Source organism: Dipteris shenzhenensis, chromosome 6 (genome assembly GCF_047967505.1).
Source record: "Dipteris shenzhenensis isolate YYH24624 ecotype China chromosome 6, Dip_SZ_1.0, whole genome shotgun sequence".
Taxonomy (NCBI): Eukaryota; Viridiplantae; Streptophyta; class Polypodiopsida; order Gleicheniales; family Dipteridaceae; genus Dipteris; species Dipteris shenzhenensis.
The window spans coordinates 29,837,577-29,852,868 of record NC_141601.1 but is presented as its reverse complement, the minus strand read 5'-3'; the positions used below and the strand labels follow the sequence as shown (position 1 = coordinate 29,852,868).

At 43.4% G+C, this 15,292-nt stretch overlaps 1 protein-coding gene across 2 annotated transcripts in view; it reads right to left on the bottom strand.

The window, feature by feature from the left end:
* Positions 1-15,292, bottom strand: part of LOC147901039 (protein RDM16-like) — an 87,269-nt gene that overhangs the window by 12,419 nt on the left and 59,558 nt on the right. For both annotated transcript variants that reach the window (XM_087376035.1, XM_087376036.1), the window contains one exon: positions 4,539-4,730. In XM_087376035.1, coding sequence (XP_087232161.1) covers positions 4,539-4,730 — 192 coding nt within the window. The remainder of the gene's footprint in view (positions 1-4,538; positions 4,731-15,292) is intronic.

Sequence of the window (15,292 nt, the reverse complement as noted above, 5' to 3'; positions counted from 1 at the left end):
TAATCATCCATCGGCCACCAAGATCATTATATGCTATCAAGGGCTGCAGATCATGTCTGGCTAAAATGCACAGCCCAGAGAATTGTTCAGATCCGGCATAAAATATATCATATCCTAAAAAGAACCCATGCTGGCCAGCAAAAGAATGCTGATTATGCTCTTGCAGACACACTACATCTGGATGAGTTTTATTTATATAATGACATGGGAGCCTCCATTTATTCTGGTTGCAGAGGCCTTGTATATTATAAGAAATACATTTAAGAGAAGCACGCATGAAAATATGTACAAGAGATGAACAGTCCTCAAAAAGAAAGGGAGGCATCAAGCCTCTGCCATTGCCACAGGGTCTTGCTGACCCTCAGAATCCAATTCCCTTACTAGATCATCTTCTTCACAAAGTGGAAGACCCTTCTTGACTGCATTAACCCATGCCTTTGAAATGGGATTGCTCGAAGAGGTAGAAGGTTGACCCGGAGAAGGAGCAGAAGCATCCCAATTACGAGATTGGAGAGGTCTTTGTTTGAGAGGCACCGTCTTCTTTGCAGTCTGCCATCCCTCATGAGAAGATGAATTATTTTCCACTAACTTGCTTTTTCCTTTATCCTTGTTTTGAGCTGAATTGGCCTGGCTCCCTGTATGAACTGAAAGCTTACTTCTTTAGCTTCAGTTTTTTCCACATATGTCTTTTGACCGCCTTTATTAGATGGCAGAGGAATAGCTGCTGGAGGAGGCGGATGAAGGATAGAGGGGCATTCTGAAGCCAGGTGCCCAAACTTGTGACAAGAGAAACAAGCTCCAGCAAAAATGCCCCATTTTAAAGTGAAATATTTCTTTCCCAAATTAACACCCTCAATCTCAACTGCAATAGCAGAGGGGGTTGGTCTATCAGTATCCCATAAGATGCAAAAACGATTTTTATTACCTGTGGGACAGATCACTTGTCCCAATGTCATGGCTAAGCCTAGAAGCTCTGTTCTCATGTAATCTCAACCACTTCAACCCATACAGGGCAATGATGCTTGATGAGATTCTGATAGTCCTTATTAGGGGACCAGGGCATGATGTGCACCATTTGACGACCAAAAAATAAAGGGGACATTTCCAGCATCTTTTGTTTTGTCAAGGCATCTTTTGCAGCATCTTTTGTTTTGTCAAGGCATCCAAAAGATGAACTTCATAAAATCCTCGGGAGGCAAAATAGACTCCTTCTACATAGCATCCACCTAGGAGAGAATTCACCCATTGTCCCACATCATTAGCCGAGGGTATTTTGCCTGGAAAAAAGATGATAACCGCAGTTTGAGAGAACTTCTTCAAAGGATGCACAAGAGAAGCCAACTTCATCTTGTAAGTGAGATCCGGAGCAGGTAGAATCCATTCTCTTCTACTTTGTTGAAAATCCTCATTCAACATGTCAAACACATAGGAAGCATCTTCAGATGAAGAAGCTATGGGGGGCGAAGTTTCCCTGGATTGTCTTTTAGGTTCAGGAGAGAGTGCTCTCTTGACATAATACTTGCTTGTTTCTGCCATTGAGGCTAAAGGATTGAACAGGTATCAAATGGAGAGAAGCAGACGGGGCACGAGAAGGACTGACAGGCTGTACGGTAAACCAGAGCAGGGACTGTACGGAGAAACCTGACTACGTCCGTACAGTTGTACGGAAAACTGTACGACAGAGAAGACAAGAAAAAAGAAAATTGTACGGCAAAACCTACGGAGCTGTACGGAAAGCAAACGGGATCAAACGTATGGAATCTTTACGACGACCGTACAGATGTACGGAATCTGTACGGATGAAAACAGTGATTCGCACCACCACACACACACAGAAAACGAGGAGCTGCAGGAGGCTGAAGACTAGGCAAAAAGAAACCCACGACACATGCAAGAAAGCAAGGTAGAGGTGGGGAGAAGCTCTGGATGTACGGCAGAAGGCAGCAGCAAGCCTACGGGGACCTGTACGGCAGGATGGCAGGATGCGGAATCAGTTGTAGAGGCCATGACGCAGATGGAAGGCTGAAATCGCCATAGCTAGAGCTCTCTCATGACACACACACCACACTCACACCTACACCACACACATACACCACACACACACACACTCTCTGAGCTGAGCACACACAGAATTAGAATGCTACAACCTACAGCCTACCAGATTTGGAGGGCTGAAGGGGAGTGGATGATGGAGGGGGGCTGAAGCAGCCTGCAGGAGAGAAAGTTCAAAGGACTCCCACGCAGTGGGTGGGGCTGAAGGAGGGCTATAAAACCCTCAAAACTCCAAGAGTGTGAGCCTTAAGGGGTGGAGAGAGTGAAAGATTGCAGTGGAGGCCAAAAACAAAAATGCAGAGAGAGAGAGAGAGAGAGAGAGAGAAAGAGTACCTGTCGGAAGCCTGTGTTACTTGAAACGGACCATTTCCTGGTCCTGAAACGTGTTTCTGACTGGCTGAAATGTTTCAGCCGGCCGTTTCAGGGGGCTGAAACGTTTCAGCCCTGAAACAGCGTTTCTGACTAGGGCTTTTCCTGAAACGCACGCGTTTCAGCGTAGCTATGGACCGGAAAAGCCTCTACTTACCCAAGATCAACTAGCATGACTTTATCAATTCTCTCATTGGTATTAAGGATGAGCATTTGTGGGGAGACACGTTGGCATTCTAGATGCAAGGTTGGGATTGACATCTCAGCAAAGTAACAAACCTCCGGTCCAAAGATTGTCTACCGCAACCTCCTTTACCCCGCCAAACTCTCTTTTGTGGGAAGAGCTTTAGTGTTTCCATAGAGAATGTATGGGGCAGGTTAAGCGCTTTCTGAAAATCCTCTTGTGGCTAGGGTCGGATGGTATGCAAAACACCAGGGCCAGGGTTTGCACTTTCACGGCTAACGTTTTGCTCCTTCAAGCATGTTGCATGTTGCATGTTGCAATCGATACCTTGCTCTTGCCTCCAACACTCGTGCTCATCAGTTCAAACACAATTGAATACAAAATTATCAGGCACAACTGAACGCAAAGGTAACTGTTTTGCTGAAATTCAATTCGTACAATCAGGTACAAAAGTGGAGCACAAGGTAAGCTTACCTTAATGAAGGGGTAGGTAGGATCACTGGAATCAAAAAGCCCTCTTTCTGAGGTCACAGTTAAGTACTTGCTCATTTTTAAGCCCCTAATTTGAGCCACAAGGTTGGAGAAGTAAATCCCAATGGTGGAGAGCTTTGCTCATATCAATTAAACTCAACAAGCATAGAACATGCCTGGGTCAGCCAGCTGGCCAATTGAATGGGGATCGTGGGGGAGAATAGACGCATCTTGTTAAAACAAGAATATGGTTGGAGTGTTAGCAACGCCGGAGCACTTTGTGGTCATCGACCGTGACGTTAATCAGTGGCCATATTCAAAGGCATGCGTGAACCTCTATATACATGTAACTAGCCCTGTGAAACCACTGTTTCGAATGATGATTGGTATTCCAAATTGTGTCTTCATCCATAAAAGACAATCTGCAACAAGTACTCGTTTGCAAGTTGTCCATGAACTTTCCCTAATTCTGAGAAATGTATTTTCTTTGCAAGAAGAGTAGCGGGCACTATTCAATTATGAATTTCCATACATGAAAATCAAAGATGCACACATGTTCACACAAACCACACACATTCTCTTCATTCAAGCCAAGATTGCTTCTGAAGACTCTGCAATGGCTCTTCTTACAAAGAGTTTACAACTTAAGAATAAACTTCTACATCATAAAATGTTAAGGAAAACGCTTTCATAGTGAGCAAACATAGTGAAAGGGAATTGCCTACCAAGCAGAGTGTGTCAATTCCTGTTAATTAGCGCTGAAAGAGCAAGAAAATCAACCAATTCACCATCACAAGAAAATGGTTAAACCTGATTCCAGGGTAAGATTAGCGAAACTAAAATAATCCCTGTTAATTCCAAAAGGGGGGGCGGGAGTTAATTAAGTTGAAAACAAGGTAAAGTACTGTTGTCCCTTTTGAGGCATGCTCATCCCTTCGAGCTTGATTAGTCAGAAGCTGTAAATCAAACACTATCTGGCTATTTGACACACCGCAGAAACAGACTTTTCAAATTGAGTCAGCCAATCAAATGTACACAAATAAAGATCCACCTAATTAAAAAGATTTCTTGCAAATGCTTTAAAAACCATATAGGATGTTGATAGCACCTATTGGAAAGGAGCATATGCGCCTAAATCCAAAGGCACATTGAGGACATTGTGCTTGATGGTGACTTTTGTCATCCACCTGAGCAATATCGTGCAGCCCCTTTTTAGTACCCTTTGACTACAACTATTGTGATGTGCAAGCAAGCTCAGAGTCAGAATCAGGCAAAAAAGATAATTTTGGACATATTAACTATGAGAGCAAAACCCAAATCTTGCTATTACCTTACAAAGCAGCTTGGACAAAATAATTAACTGTATTAGAAATCACAAGACAATCTCATAAACCTGTCAGCAAATCAACAAGATATTCCACAAGCCATACAAGGAAGTTGATGGACATACATAACTACTGACCTGAGGCAGCTTCTTAAGCTTTTCACTCAGCAACTTTTGCATCTCCAATGCCCTTTTAGCTTTTGCAACTGCAGTTGGCATACTCAGGCTTGACCCTTTTTGATTTGCATTTCCATATTTTTTTAGACTAGCATCTTCCATGCTATTGATTTTACCATTACCTCGGATGGACAAGTCCACTGGATCAGATCCCTGAAATATTGAAAAGCCAGCAAAATCAAATGAACAGCTGAGGAGGGGGATGAAAATTCAGATGAAAAGAAAACAGGAAATCTCAATATATAGAAAATTTCGTCACTCAGCAAAGCGCAATTGCACACCATGACAATGCAATATTCTGGAATGATAGCATGAAAGACCATCAAATCTAATTCAATAACTCAACCTAACTGCCAGAACAGTTGCACTATTAAAAAATTTACGACCATCATGAATTAAAAAACATGCCAATTTACAATATCCAATGGTTATCCTATGCTTGCACCAAACAACAACCGAGTATTTTCACAAAGCAGAATTTATACCCTTTACGCTCCTATTGCTACTGGAATCTATTTTGAATTGTATTCCTAGTCTTAGATCAAGGCTCATTACAACCTCTGAACTAAATGCTGTGAGAGGGATGCCCTGCTCAGCATAGGTTGGATTGTTTGATAAGGTCACTTTATTGCATAGGTGTATTTTTTCAAGGCAGGTAAGATAATTATCCCATGAAGAACCTTGGGTTTCTTGTGTTTTTTTTTTTTAAATCAATTGGCTAGAAGTCAGCAAACACACTTGGCCTTAGAGGTCATTTTCACCACTTGTGAGACAGCAAGGATGCTGGCAACTGTCATTTCATCAAATTGCACAAACAATGGAGTTGAGTGTGTGAGGAGTGACCCTATAACAGAAGAGTATCCATAATCAGTGCCCCATAAATATTTCAACAAAGATGTGCAACATATAGAACAAATATCCAAGACCTCAGTAGCACTATGACTTGAAGATTGTTAATAGAACAAATACATCCAATAACTTAATAGCACAATTTCCAATATTACTAATATTTAGAAGCCTGGTATATGAGTCCGATTATTACTAATTTAGAATAAGCTGTATAGGTTCATATAAATCAGGCACAACGATGCATCCTTTCTTGAAAATAATTGTACCAAATCATCCTTGCACATAGCCTCGTTGCTTATATTCTAAAGTCTGCCATCAAATACAGGGAAAGACCCAGCCCCAAGAGTTCCTAGAGCAAGCAGTCGTATTGCAAACATCATTATTCCCATTGTCTTCTACCTCTCGCTACAAGACTAAAAAGAGGTTGGCAGGCATCTGTACAACCTCCATTTAGGCATAGCATCAGTAGGGTATATCCTTCCCCGTACACACAACTTTAGCACTGATTCACTTCAACAAGCACGCTGAACCTTAAGACTTTGGGAATTGCAGTCATTACTCCAAGGGCACTTTGAGACCTGAAAAGGCATGTTCTTATACATGGTGGAGAGTTTTAGCCATAAAAAGCATCTTGAGAAACCAAGAGTGTATGTCTTTGGTGTGCCATTGTAGCAGCCAGAAATCCACTTTCACCTTATTGATTTCAGGTTCCTTCTCATTGCATCGGCCATTGATTTTTTGTTTCTAGGAAGCTAACAAGTTTTTCGCAAAATCTGTCCCTCCTAGTATTACTACTCATATGCATGTCATTAAATTTGGTATAAGAACAGCTGTGTTTATTTGATTTATGGCACATCCATGTGTTACACACTTCCATGAATCTTCAATGCTGATATGCTAAATACCCGCAAGCATACAGAACTGATATGAAGCATTAAGAATTCATGTGTACCCAAAGTTGCAGCCCTAAAACTCCGTAAACATGCTTATTGGCCCTGCAATCATAGCAGATGAATGTCTGCATGTGTCTTGTTGGTTATTATCGTCCATAACCATTGTTCAATGAGCTGACAATATTTCAACAGTAATGATGATATTTAATGACCTTGTCATCCCCTGGATTTTTGTTCAGCCTTCTTTGTTACAATTGGATATGCTTCTGCAATTGTCAATGGATAAATTCTTCTTTGATAGCATACCCGATCCAAAACGAAGGCATCGTCCAAAGTTCCTGTCATCACATGATTCCTATCACAACTATGAGATGCCATTCTCTTTGTGGTGGCCGCCAAGTGCACTGAGGGAAAAACTCCCTGAAAACATTTTTAAAACTAAACTGTTCATTGACTTTGGAGCCAATACGTTACAGGTCAATCTTACGTGTTATATTCAAAAAAAATCGAACATTTCTTTTTTCTATAATCAAACCCTTCATTTCCTTGATTGCATTTTGTATTTGCACATCTAGCAGTAACACTTTTGAAACAACCCCTGTACAATCTTTGCACTTTGCATTCCATTTAGATCTGTTGTTACAAATTTAAGCAAGTAGTACTTGTTCTCACGTTGCTATAGTGTTTGAGCCTTCTTCAAAAAACCGTGTTCTAAAGTTTAACTTGAGTATTGCAATGATAGACTTCATAGATGAGCCATCTTGTTCAAGTTGCACTCCCAAGCTTGCTAATTGATACGTAATATACTTGAGCATATTCAGTTTAGTCTCAAATTGGATCTGAAAGAGTTGTTTGATTAAAACCATCATACTTTGCATTTTGGCTCCAAACATTTCCTTCATCATCTTGTTCCAAGCTTTGACTTGAAACAAATCAAGGACATGCAATGTTTGAAGATTATGACGATAAGCTTGATAGAAGAACCATCTTCATCAACTCACATTTCCAAGCTTGCTAATTAGCACATAATATACTTGAGATTCAGTTTAGTCTGATGACAGCACATATCGGGCCAAAAGAGTTGTTGCTTGATAAAAAACATTTGGCTCCCAAAAATTTGCTCCGACATTTCCTTTCAGGTCTTTCACAAGAGGGTGAACATAGCCCTAGCCTACAGATTACCAGATCTCCTTCCGATTGTTCCTGCTTAGATGCTCCTAAGCACGATTGTTCCAGCTTAGATATGCTTATCATCCTCTTCCTCAATACTATTTCCACTCCCACAAGATTCCTGAAATGCATCCTCATTAGGTGTAGGTAATATCTACACGGTGCTCTACGAGGAGGTCACAGCTCCATCGCGCGCTACTCAATCTCAGGCATGAGCTTCATCTAGTGCTAGTACTTTGCATGCCATGTGGAATATCAAGTATCTCCTTGCACTTTGTGATGTCTATCTGGTTGGGATTCACCTGGCAAGACTCTATGGAGATTTACGTACGATTTTTTTTCTAGGAGACCTACTTTTTAGCTTTTGCAAAAAGAGGTAGGGCTGATTGTATTACTCAAAAAGACACAATGCCCCCAAAAAAGTTTCAAAAACATAATTATATATATATATATATATATATGTTTCTTTAAAAACTTTTTTTCGATACTTTTTTTTAAAAATCATTAGAAACTCGTTTCATACGTTTGAAACATCTACATATTTTAAAGTCCAAGCCTTGTGGAGATATAGGCAACGTACCATTCTTGACAAGCACATGTAAGACCAAGGTATTACTGTTGTTTTGGACACTATTGTTTTTCTGTCCAAACTCTACAAGAACCTTCTTTGCGTTCAAATAGGAAAAGGGATACAATTGCCTTCTTATAGTTGGGAGCCCACATCAGCCGACCAGTAGACAAACCTACAACAATCCTAGGTCGGCCCCTTGCACATTCCCAATCTGTCACAAAACACCTTGTTTTAGGATCAATGTTCTAACCTTTGGCATCCACCAAAACGTATAAGCTCACATATAAGGCCCGAAGGCTGGGTGCATTGGCATCCAAAATCAAGCATCTATTAGTCGGATGGATGAGCCAATGATGAGGCATCATGCTTTACACTAGCAGTTGATGTGGCAGCCAAATCTGATGACATGACGTCTGTACTGAAGTGGCTACATCTGGTGATGTGGCAGGTCTGCAGGCTGATGTGCCATTTAGACCACGCATGCAAGTTAGCCGATGATGTATGCAGGTCGGCAATTGAGTGGAGTATCAAGTGTTGATGAGGCAATTGATGATCTGGCAGCACTCGTTGGTTCAGCCCTACTCATCAGTTTAGCCATGGGGCCTGGTAAGTCAATCCCTAGGCCTTCCATGGGCTATATTAGGAAAGAGTACTCCCCTCTCCATCACATTCTACCACTCTTCTCACTCAGGCTTGTGTGAGAGCAAGTGCACTCAAGTTGTGTGCTATCATAATAGGTGGTAAATTGTCAATCACAAGAGTCTCTTGACTTTACGGAGAGTATACGAGGTGACAAATGGTACCTTGCCAGGTGTCAGCCGACAGGGACACACACCAAAGTAGTGCCTCCACATCTAGCAGCGTTAGCTGTTGGGGTAAAGGCACATTGCCAACCCTTCATTAAAAGATAGGACACCTATGACTGTCTTAAGACAGTCATAGGGTAAACCTAATCCTAATAAAACACAAGTGAGTTTGTGGTGTGGCTCATCATTCTTCACCCCCGCACTAGAGTGTCACTCTCTCTCACTCTCACTCTCTTGCTCTCTTCCCTGACACTCCCCCCTACAACTGGTATCAGAGCCTACCTAGCTTCCCCCCTTGCCTACCCAGCCTCCTCTCCCTCGCCTACCCTTTCCGTACAGACGTACGGACAGATCCGTACGGCCGTACGTCGTCCGTACAACCGTACGGACGGGCTCGACATCGCAGGGCAGCGGCGTTTTTTCGCGGGCTGCAGGGCAGCGGCGCATTCCGCCTGTAGGGCGACAGCACGGGCACTGGCTAGAGCATATCGCGGGCGCGGGCTGCAGGGTGAAGGTGCGGGCTGCAGGGCGACAGCGCGGGCGCGGGCGTCGTCGGGTTGCGGCTGTACAGCTGCTGTACGCAGCAGTGCGACGCTGCATCAGGCAGCTGCATAGCTGCTCGGCGCAGCTACTCCACGGCAGCCGTACGGACTGCCGTACTACTGTGTACGGGCGACTCCTTCACCCATCAGCGCACTCGTTTTCTTTGCTGCAAAGACTCGACTTTTTTTTTTTTGGGGAAGCGTGCCTACTGCAGGTACAGAGAGTACAACAGGTACTCTGCAGGTACAAAAAAGTACAGCAGGCACACAAAATTTTTTGGAAGAGGAATAGTGCTGAAGCACTCTGTTTTGTGCATGTACGCGCAGTACATGAAGCATTCCTGATGCATTCCTGAAGCATTTCAGCTGTATACTGTGCATTTGTTGAGGTACAGCAGGTACTCTCGTGTCCCTCACGCTTGAGGTGACTTGTGCCACAGTGGTGGCGTTTGCGCAGTTACTTGTCATTCAGGAAGTTCAGATGCTTGTTTTGCAGAAGCTTCTATGCATTTACTGAGTGCAATTCTCAGTTTTGGGTGACCATTTCAAAGGGCTTTTTCCTGGATGTGTTTGCAGTATATGCCTTGAGGCAGTGTGTAGCCGGGGAGCACACATTTGCTTTGTTTCCGCAGTGCATTTGGTGACATTTGTTGCAGGTCACATTCTTTGTACGCACTTTGAAAATCTCAGTTGAGCCACGCTTGGTCAGGGCGCATCGAGTTTACTCGGTCCCTAACTGCCCATCGTTGACAGTGCTCAAAAGATTTTCTTCTTGGTGTTTGTACTTTGTGATTTGTGTTGTTACTGAGTACACAGGGGCAGTCTATGCATTGCACATTGTCAGGTACAAGTGTCAGAGAGATTTTCATATTGCATGCTACCTCAGTGTTGAGGTGTTCTCCACTTGATTCAGGTGTCAGATCAAGGGGCTTTTGCCCAGACTTTGTTTGATAGCAAATGGGTTACCGACAGAGATCTTCAGATGCATTTTCTCCCCTTGGTATAAGGGTGATTGCTTGGGATTTATCCCATTTACTGTTGCAGGTTTTGTGACAGGCTGAAGGGTCATTTACTATTTTTTGGGTGTTTGTCAAGTGGTTTCTGCAATTTAACTCAGTGCATACCTCATCTAAGGTGGGAGAACTGATCAGTACAGTCAGTACAGCAGTGTTTACAGCAGTGTTGGTGGTTTTGTCAGATGATTGTGCACTGTTAAGCACCTGTTGAGCAGCTGCAGCAGTCTGAAATTACTGTTTTTATGCCTCTTTGAGCACAGTACAGTGTGTCAGAAGGTACAGTACTTGCAGGCTCATTTACTGTTTTGCTGCAGATTTTACTGACAGTAAAAACAGCACCATTGAGAGTGCTTCTGGCTCTTGAATAGAGCAGGTTTTTTCTGAGAAATCAGAATTTTTATTCAGTCTTTTTACTTCCAGGGAGTTAGGTACTTTCCTCATTTGATATGGCATCAGGGGGAGGTGATTCTTCAATTCTGAACATAAAGAAACTGGAAGGAGCACACAACTATGCATTATGGGCAGAACAGTGCTTGAATGTACTTCTATTAAAGAAGATTGCTAAGCCCATAAGGGTGAAGGGTGTCAAGCCATCTGACATGGCAGCTGATGACTGGGAAGAGCTTGATTTGTCCGCGAGGGCAGCTATCATCCTCACTATTTCAGACACTCTTGTGTTCAATGTACAGGCTGAAAAGACCTCTTATGGTCTATGGCAAAGACTAGAAGAATTGTATGCCCAAAAGAGCTCAGCCAGTAAGGTTTATTGGCTGAAGAAGCTGGTCGATCTTCGAATGAAGGAAGGTACAGCTATGACCTCACACTTGAGTGAGTTCAATGCTATCTTTACACAGCTGATTGCACAGGGGCTGAACCTTGATGAGGAGTTCAAGGCTACTTTCTTGCTGTGTACCCTCCCTGAGAGTTGGGACACTTTCAAGACCACCCTGTCAAACTCGAATGCCACTCTTATTTATGCTGATGTAGAAAGCTCTCTCCTTATGGAGGAGATGAGCAGGAAGAATAATGCGGGCAGCAAGTCTTCAAATGCTTTGCAGGTACAGGACAGAGGCAGGACTCAGCAGAAGGGGAGATCTGCTAGTAAGTCCAAATCCCGCAGTCAGTCCCGTGGCAAAAAGGACATTGAATGCTTTTATTGTGGCAAGAAGGGACATGTGAAGTCGAAGTGCTTCAAGTTCATACGGGATCAGAAAGCCAAGAAGGCTGAAACAAAGGATGCAGGAAATGCAAGCAAAGGCAAAGGCAAGGCCAAGGCAGATGACTTGGATGCAGTGAATGTTGCAGCAGAGGACAGTGACAGTGACATACATGATGTTTTATGCTCTTCTGCTGTAATAGCACATGCTTTGGTTATTGATGGCCATGACATGCACACCTGGCTCTTGGATTCAGGTGCCTCTTTTCATGTTACTCCTCATAGGGAGTGGTTTACTTCCTACACAGGTATTCATGGAGTTGTTCATCTTGGGAACAATTATGCATGTCAGATTGCAGGGATTGGCAGTATACAGATAGTATTTCCTGATGGACAGTCATTTATGCTTGATGGTGTTCGCCATGTGCCGCAAATCAAGAAAAATCTGATTAGCACTGGCTTATTGGATGACAGTGGTTACCACACCACATTTGGGGATTCCAAATGGGTGATTACTGATGGCCAGACTGTAGTGGCTGAGGGTTTTAAGAGTGATACCTTGTACCCTCTTTATGTTTCCAGTGTGGGTAATCATGTTGTTGCCATAACCGAGCTGCCAAAGGTTTCATTGTGGCATAGCCGGTTGGGACACATGTCTGTTAAAGGAATGCAAGAACTGTCACGTTTGGGTTATCTGCCGCCTCTCTCTTTTTCAGATTTGCCTACTTGTGATCATTGTATTTTTGGCAAGCACTCTGTCACTCCTCATAAGAGAAGAACTCCCCAGAATAGAGCACCACTTGATCTAGTGCACACTGATTTGTATGAAATGCCACAGTTATCACTAGGGGGTGCAAAATATTTTATTACTTTCATTGATGATGCCACACGTAAGGTGTGGGTCTATTTCTTGAAGCATAAGGGGGATGCCATAGATGCTTTCAAGAGGTTTGTCGCTCAGGTTGAGAATCGGACAGGCCGTAGGCTGAAATGCCTCAGATCCGATAATGGGGGTGAGTATGTGTCACATGCTTTTGTGCAGTTTTGCCAAGCTAAGGGCATCAAACAGGAACTCACAGCCCCTCATAATGCATCTCAAAATGGTGCAAGTGAGCGGATGAATCGAACTATTCAGGAGAAGGTTCGATGTATGTTGTCTTATGCTGCATTACCCCATGGCTTTTGGGCAGAAGCCGTGCAAACAGCAGTTCACATTATTAACAGGTCACCAAATAAGGCTTTGGAATTGAAAGTGCCAGAGGTGTGGTCTGGCAAGCCACCCTCATATAAGCACTTACGTGTTTTTGGCTGCGAGTGCTTTGCTCATGTACGCAAAGATCTATGCACCAAACTGGATCCAAAGTCTATCAGATGCATCTTTATGGGTTATGGTGACGAAGGTGAAATGGGGTACAGGTTATGGGATCCCGTTAAACGGAAGATTATACGCAGCAATGATGTCATCTTTAAAGAAGATAGTGTACACAAGGAACCCGTGCAACCTGTGGAATACAGGAGGGTTATTTATGATGATGTTGGACAGCAAAGAATGCCCATTTATATGCAGCGGCAGGCTGCTGCAGATCACCCTGTTCAAGAGGGTATACAGGCTGAAAATCAGCCAGATAATTTTGCCAATGATGCACCACTGGATGTGCCAACAGATGGGGCTGTAGAACAGCCAGATATGGTGGTACAGCCACCCGTCATGCATGAAGAACAGGCTGGACAGCAGCCTAATCCGGAACATTTTGTTAGGAGGAGCACCCGTGCACAACGGCCTCCTGCCAGGTTTGTCCCAGGAGCCAATAATGTGGCTGATTTTATCATGCTGACAGATTGTGGTGAGCCTTCCAGCTTCAAGGAAGCTATGGGAAGAACAGAGAAAAAGAAGTGGGAGAGGGAGAAAGCCATGCAGTCAGAAATGGACTCCCTACTTCAGAATGATACATGGGACTTGGTGCAGTTACCTGCAGGCAGAAAGGTTTTGCCATGCAAGTGGGTTTACAAAGTCAAAGTGGATTCAAATGCTTTACCTCCGTATAAGGCCAGATTGGTTGCCAAGGGATTTAAGCAGGAAAAGGGCATTGACTTTGATGGAATCTTTTCCCCTGTAGTCAAGATGACTACTTTGAGAGCAGTGTTAGCTCTTGTTGCTCATGATGACATGGATTTATGTCAGATGGATGTGAAGACAGCCTTTCTTCACGGAGATCTTCATGATGAGATCTATATGAGTCAACCAGAGGGATATGCTGTTAAAGGGAAAGAGCAGCTTGTGTGTAAGCTCAAGAGGAGCTTGTATGGACTCAAGCAGGCGCCAAGGGAATGGTACAAGAAGTTTGATGCCTTCATGCAGTCCCAAGGGTATCATCGGTGTGAGACCGATCATTGCTTGTACACCAAACGGGCAAAGGATGGCAGTTTGATGCTACTCATTCTATATGTGGATGACATGCTTATTGCCAGTAAATCTCAGCATGAGATTAGTGCTTTGAAGAAACAACTGCATAAGTCTTTTGACATGAAAGACTTGGGTGATGCAAATCATATTCTTGGCATGCGTATTACTCGTGACAGGTCCAAGGGACTTTTGTTTCTGTCACAGAAAGAGTACATTGACAAAGTACTGCAGAGGTTTAAAATGGACCCGTTGCCTCCACATTTAAAACTCAGCAGTAAGGACAGCCCCAGATCAGATGATGATAAGGCTGAAATGGCCAAGGTTCCGTATGCATCTGCAGTTGGATCTTTGATGTATGCCATGGTTGCCACTCGTCCGGATATTGCTTTTGCGGTGGGAGTCATCAGCAGGTATATGGCAAATCCAGGCAAGCGGCATTGGGAAGCAGTGAAAGGTGTCTTGAGGTATCTCAAAGGTACCAAAGACTTGTGCATATGCTATGGTAGGCAGGATGCATTGGTGCATGGTTTTACAGATTCAGACTATGCAGGGAATGCAGATAACCGGAAGTCTACTACCGGTTATATTTTCACATTTGCAGTAGGTGCTATATCTTGGGTGTCTCGGTTGCAGAAATGTGTTGCACTGTCAACCACAGAAGCTGAATATGTTGCAGCCACTGAGGCCTGCAAGGAAGCAATATGGCTTACTCGGCTGGTGGGAGATTTGGGCATTACAGGAGATATGCCAGTTTTGCATTGTGATAGTCAGAGTGCTATCATGTTGGCAAAGAATCCGGTCTTTCATCAGAAGACCAAGCACATAGAAGTGAAATATCATTTCATCAGGGAGGTACTGGAAGACAAGCGACTTGAGCTTGTGAAAGTGCATACTGATGATAATCCTGCAGATTTGCTCACTAAGAGCTTGCCTACAGAGCGGTTTGCACATTGCCGCCACATCATGGGATTAGGATGAGACCATTCTTACTTTATGGTCTTGTATACAGTAACTGTATATTGCTGTAATTTTTTATTCTTTTCTCCCCTTTAGGCACATTGGCCTTTAGGTGGGAGGTTGTTGGGGTAAAGGCACATTGCCAACCCTTCATTAAAAGATAGGACACCTATGACTGTCTTAAGACAGTCATAGGGTAAACCTAATCCTAATAAAACACAAGTGAGTTTGTGGTGTGGCTCATCATTCTTCACACCCGCACTAGAGTGTCACTCTCTCTCACTCTCACTCTCTTGCTCTCTTCCCTGACACTCCCCCCTACAACGAGTTTGTGGTGTGGCTCATCATTCT